The sequence below is a fragment of the Vigna radiata genome, unplaced genomic scaffold (assembly GCF_000741045.1).
Source record: "Vigna radiata var. radiata cultivar VC1973A unplaced genomic scaffold, Vradiata_ver6 scaffold_385, whole genome shotgun sequence".
Taxonomy (NCBI): domain Eukaryota; kingdom Viridiplantae; phylum Streptophyta; class Magnoliopsida; order Fabales; family Fabaceae; genus Vigna; species Vigna radiata.
This window is the reverse complement of record NW_014542414.1, coordinates 101,439-107,438: the sequence shown is the minus strand read 5'-3', so window position 1 is coordinate 107,438 and position 6,000 is coordinate 101,439. Positions and strand designations below refer to the sequence as shown.

Here is a 6,000-nt window from a genome sequence, read left to right as displayed (position 1 = left end):
CGGGAGTGATCGTCGGTGCAAGAGGCATGGAGTGCAAGAGACACAGACAAGGAGCAGTTCCTGACAAACTTCCATGGAAGAGACACATGGACGAATCGAACATACACCGGAATGAGAGGGATCTAGAGATTGTATATGTATGAGACTATAAAGTTGAAGGATAACTTAAATGAATTAATTTAATTACTCATATCAATAAAATGCATTTGCTTTTCGGTAGGTTAACCCATAAGAATTTCATGATTAAGCGTGTTTAACTATCCTAACAATAGTTTAATAATATATATAAAAAAAAATCGACTTGTAAAATTTGCAATAACTTGTAGTGTAAATTTTCATTATTTCAAGGTAATTTGAAATGTCGCACTCAGTAGTATTCTAACTCCCACACATTTATATTTACACTTGTAGTTTTGCTTTTAAGTCTATACACTGTTAAATATTAAAAACAGATTCTTAAGCAAAATAAAAATAAAGTGTATGACAATAATAGAAAAACATTCAGAGTGTATGGTTGAGGTCCAGTATATTAAATAGGGTTCCAGTAGCTTCTTTAGTTAGTCCCACAAAAACATGTGCTGTGTTTGAGACATGGCCTATGTACGAAAATATTCGATAGGTAGACAAAAGAACATTATTATATATTTATTTGTTGAGACAATTTTCTTCATGGACCAAACAGCATATCATACAATAGCCAAATACAACTAATAATGCCTACTGCATATATGGTTTGGATTACTATATGGACAGAAATGTGCTGATAGCTTCGTTTGAATTTGGTTGGATTAATTACTTTCTATTATTTTAAATACTAGTTATAATTACACTTCACTTATATGATAAAGTAGTTAATAAGATAATAACTACAGACAAATCAATTATTGAAAAAAAAAAAGAAAAAATTTAGTTAATAAAGAACAGTAAACACCTTTTTTATTGCATTAATACAAAATTAAAAAACCGTAAATTCCTCTAACCACCCTTAAGTTTTTCTTATATAAACTTTCTCTATTTTTTTTAACATTTATCCAATGTCTATAAGTATCAACCTAATTATTTATGAGTCAAGTCTTAATTTTTGTTGGGATATATTCAATAAAATCTATAAGGTATATCTTATTATCATGTCTAACTCTTCCTCGAAATATGGTTTCAATTCATTGTGGTGTATCTAGCTCTACCTTTATTTACAAAATGGAAGGTTTAGTAATTAGTACCTTTAGTTTATGACGATGATAATGTATTTTGGCTAGTCTATGTGGGACATTTTTGTTATGCCTAATACAGACAAGCGTGACGATGGAGCTGCATAAACGAGAGAGACCAGTTCCACCTCTTCTAACTCACAATCAATTGCATTATTACCAATTGCAACGCAGATGGGACCTCCATGCACATTGAACATCTTACAACTAATCTTCCTCGTGATTGGTTTGGAATTTGAGTCAACACCAAGAAATTCTTTATCCTAAAATAGTACTGTTCAATTCAGAGTGTATTCAAGTATATTACAACGGTTCAGCATTCAGCTTATTACGTTTTTCTTGATTTCATCTGACACGCTTGCATATTCAGGTAGTGGTGGCTGGTGATAACAGTAACTACTTTGTATTTTATGCGTGTCAACTACTGCATTGTCTTCGTGTAGGGGCAAGCCAACAAACCATGATTTTATTGGTTGAAACTTGATGTGAAACCATCGTTCTGGCCATGCTTCTATTTGCAGTTGAAGGGTCAACTTTGATTTACTAGTTACAACGAATCAGAGATGAATGAACAGTGATAAATTCAAAGACCAATGTTCATAATCTGAAGGGGGGTGCTTGAAAGTTGCATTATGAGAAATGTGGTTAGTACACGGTTAGTGTAAGTAATGGTCTAATGAATCATCACTTTTTGATAGTATTATTACGATAAGACTCTTTTTAAAGTAATCTAGGAAGAACATGATGTGTTTCTTACACAAGGTTATTGTCCACACTCTAATCTGAAATTCTTTGAAGTCTCTTCCTTTATTTCATGACTGTACAATCAATATCACTGTTCTTAATTACGCGGAAAAGATTAAAAACTACAGACACAACTCATTCCTGTACTATACAGATTTGAAGATTAAAGGGGAAAATAAACAAAAATCCAACAGCAAAAAAAATGTGCCATGACTCATGAGCATAGCTTTGGCAAAGATTTTGCATAACTATTGCCTGATGCTTTTGATTTTGTGATCTTTGCCATTTGGACTTGCATTTTCCTACAGAATTTCTCTAATTCCATGACCCTCCACTGCATTCCTTGTAAATGTGCTTTGAGTTTCTCATTATCTGTAGAAAGATCAAAATTGCCAGCATACAACACAACCTGTTCACTGGTTTTATCTTTCTTTACCTTTTGAGCAGACCCGTTGGAGCTGCAAGGTGAATCGTTGTATGAACTTGTACTGGGAGTGACATGGAGTAAATTTTTTAGCTTAGATTGTTGAGAGATAAGAGCCTGAACTGCAGATTTTGAAGGAAATTTTTTGTTCTGAGATAGGTGTAGGCAAGCTTGAGGTGAAAGCTTCTCATAGTTTAAAACACAACATATCTTCACTCGTTCTTCCTTTGACAATTGAGCATGTACCTATAACAAAAATGGTGATTAAGTACTTGAAAGTCATGATAAAGATGATTTCCTATGAGTTGACCATGTGTACAATGCATAAAAATTAACCTTTATCTTAATCAAGCAGTAACCATATGACTGAAGTCAGATACTTCCAACGTTATAATTAAACTGGAAAGAATTGTTAATTATTATACCTCAAGATACATGTCCATTGCTTGGTAGATCTCATCATAAGAATCTCTTGCAGAATCTGGAAGTGCTGTGGCAAGAGCCAAGAACTTGGAAATTTTCAAACAAGGATCAGGGGCTATTTCTGCTGTATACAAATCTATTAAGCTCGCAACTTTCTTCATCCGAATGGGAGTGACTGGACCATTTCCTCTTCGCAAGAATGCCTTCAAAAATCTCAAAACAAGGTTCACATCATACAAGTAGCTTATTCCATAAGGAGATGGAACAAGCAAATTGTCCAAGGTTGCTTGATCCAATTGGGAACCAATCATAGTCTCCAACCTGTTCCTGCTACATTTGCTTATATTTAAACCTAAAGTAACCCTCAGAATCCCAAACAAAGTCTTGCAAGGAACACAACTTAGATCCATATCATAATGCATATCTATGACCATTTCTATTATCTTGCTCTTCTCTTCTGTAGTAGAAGTGGAGAATTTAGCCTTCTGATAGTAGAGAAGAAACTTGCTGATCAAAACATGGTCCATCTTTCGCGTAAGCATTGACTTAACCAACATTGCAACTAACAAGGGACTGAAAAAAAGGAGATCTTCAAACCACCATGTCAAACGAGTGAAACTTGTTTTTACACTCTCAGTGCTCTTAGAGTCACATGAAAACCGAATCCAAGAACTATCTGTGGAACTAGTTGATGGACAAGGACTTGCTTCACTAGCCAAAACTAGCCTCCCCACAATAGTGTCCAAGCATTTTTCTACCATCTCCGAACAATCTAGAACTAGTAAATTCTGGCACTGCTTCAAAACAATCAAAACATCTGACCAAGTCCAATAGTTGATCTCGTGGAGTGACTTTTCAGTTAGCTCCAATAAGTTAGATATATCAGCCACAGGTTCCTTCATTTCCATGTACTCGGCAGCACAACGCGCAAGGAACAAATTTGAAGGACTTATATCAGCTATTCCATTGTTGTAACAGAATTTTAACATAAGCTCAAAACCTTCTGCACCTCCTGGAAAATCGTGAAATATTACTTTAAGCTTTCCTGTGGCACCACCACACTTTCCAAATAATCTAGCAAACTTGTTTGAATACTGTGTAATAACAGCCTGCAAAAGCACCAAGTTAGATGACTAATAAACAAGAGAACAGATAATGAACCATGAAACAGCTAGATAATGAAGAAATTGCAGCAAAACTGTTAAAGGGCAATTACTTTATTTTACTTTTGTGGAAAAAAGCAATCAGAGACAGTAGTAGATTTAATCAGACACCAAAATAACTCGCCAAAAACAGGGAATCACTGGAGCTCATAGACTGAAAAAGGACAAGTGAAAAAAGGGAAAGGAAGAGAATGAAGGGAAAGTTCCACTCCAATTAAAGCTCTGAAACTAAAGGAATGGATTGGAGTCGTTATGGACAATAAATTATAAGTAAGTGTGAGCAGGAAAACCTCTATTCACAAATCATCTGGCATGGAAGGATATAGAAAGTAAATAAATGGCATGAAAGCAACCCTCGGTCCCTCTCAGAAAAAAATGTGAATAAAACAAATAAAACGAAGGTGAGAACATTTAAGGCTCAGAAGACCATAGCAGCAGCATTTAATGAGTGACATGCAACAGATAAAAATAAAAACAAAAAGAAAAGATGAAAAGGTGATTCATGCTTGTGGTCAGTAAAAATGGAGATGGAAATTATTGCTGGGATGGACACACAGAAGTTGCCCCACCTCACTGCTATGTAGGTGCAAATTAATGATGGGCGGAAAGCTACATACACGAATCACAAAGTAACTCAGGGTGAGCCACTACTACTAGCTAGAAAGCAGAAGAGAGAAACAAAAATTAAAAATTGCAAAGTATAAAATCATTGAACCATAATTACTCTATATGCATGAGTATAGCAGCATTTAGCATGAACACATTTAACTGAAATAATCAACCATCGACCAAATATGATGAAAAAACTAACCATGTGACTACTACGTTTCAGCATAGATATTAGATGCTAGATCCTATAAAAAAAACCTAAAGAATAAGGGCAAAAAGAGGAGAAAAGATTGAGAATTTACAATAAAGGTAAAAACATAGAAGAAGAATAAAAACATTGTCCAACAAAGTTTTCTCTTTTATGAAATTTGTGAATAAAGTTTTGAAACAAAACAGGTAACAAGATTTTCAAAAACAGGAGTATTGAGCCAAGCAATAAAGAAGATAGAGAAAGGGTTACCTTGTCCACCATGAAGGTCTCTTCTCCATTTACATCCACTTCAAGGTTGCAGCAGCAAGCTTCCATAACTTAAAACAAATAAATAAAGACAGAAGAAAAAAGAAAAAAAAAAACTAAAGCACAACAACACAAATTAAGGGTCTTCTGAATTGGCTTTCTGGGGCTTATCTTACATGAAAGATAATCCAAGAAAGGGAGATTCATGAGAAAGCCAAACCGGGAAGGGAAGAGGAAGAAGGACTAAGAGGATCATATTCTGAGACTAACAAGAAGACAAAGCAAAAGCAGTCACAACAACACTGGGTGGTACTAGTCAATTGGCTCAGAAGTAATGTGGTTTTCCACAGGACACAACAAAGACAAAGCTCGAAGTGAATGAGAAGCAACAAGGCATATAAAGACAGAAGGGTGAAATATAATATGTGCGGACGGGTTATGAGTCAGAGAGAGCACACACCACAACGCAAGCAAGAAGCAAGAGAAAGAAAGAGAGAGAAAATAATTATATTTTGGTGTGTGAATTTAGATATAGATAGCCTATTATTATACCATAATAGAGCACCGAACCTTCTGACATTCCTGCAAAAATAACATTACTACTAGCCTCTTAAATAACAGCATAGTTTATGAATAATTATGATTTCTTTTTCTACAGCAAGTCAGAGGGAAAATTAAGAAAAATAAGACTTAGAACTTAAGCTTTATGTCTGGCTTTAACCCTTCTTCTCATGTTTGTTCCATCTTCACTGCTGCAAGAGTTTTATATGTGTGCACCAAAACCACCATGAGGGTCCAATATTTTAGTGGCCTAGGTGCCCCCACACCTCTCCCTTTTTCTTTCTTTCTCTGTCAACTGTCATGTAATTGAATAAATTTACCATGTACACCTTCTTCTTTTTTTCTGGGCATGTGCTTCTTCTGGGACCAATTCAAGTCCTTTTATTTACCCCACAAAGCCACCAACCAGTT

The 6,000-nt window shown here is 35.1% G+C and overlaps 1 protein-coding gene across 2 annotated transcripts; it reads right to left on the bottom strand.

Moving 5' to 3' along the window:
- Nucleotides 1-1,991: 1,991 nt before the first annotated feature.
- Nucleotides 1,992-5,931, bottom strand: LOC106780032 (BTB/POZ domain-containing protein At3g22104). Of its 2 annotated transcripts, none has more exons than XM_014668268.2 (3): nucleotides 5,032-5,931; nucleotides 2,802-3,908; nucleotides 1,992-2,622 (listed from the first exon to the last, which is right to left on the bottom strand). In XM_014668268.2, exons 1-3 carry the CDS (start codon nucleotides 5,095-5,097, stop codon nucleotides 2,167-2,169), a joined length of 1,629 nt encoding a protein of 542 aa, XP_014523754.1. In that variant the 5' UTR covers nucleotides 5,098-5,931; the 3' UTR covers nucleotides 1,992-2,166. The 2 variants fall into 2 exon arrangements, with proteins under 2 accessions (XP_014523754.1, XP_014523755.1); XM_014668269.2 differs by lacking the exon at nucleotides 5,032-5,931 and adding an exon at nucleotides 4,016-4,898.
- Between the last annotated feature and the right edge of the window lie 69 nt (nucleotides 5,932-6,000).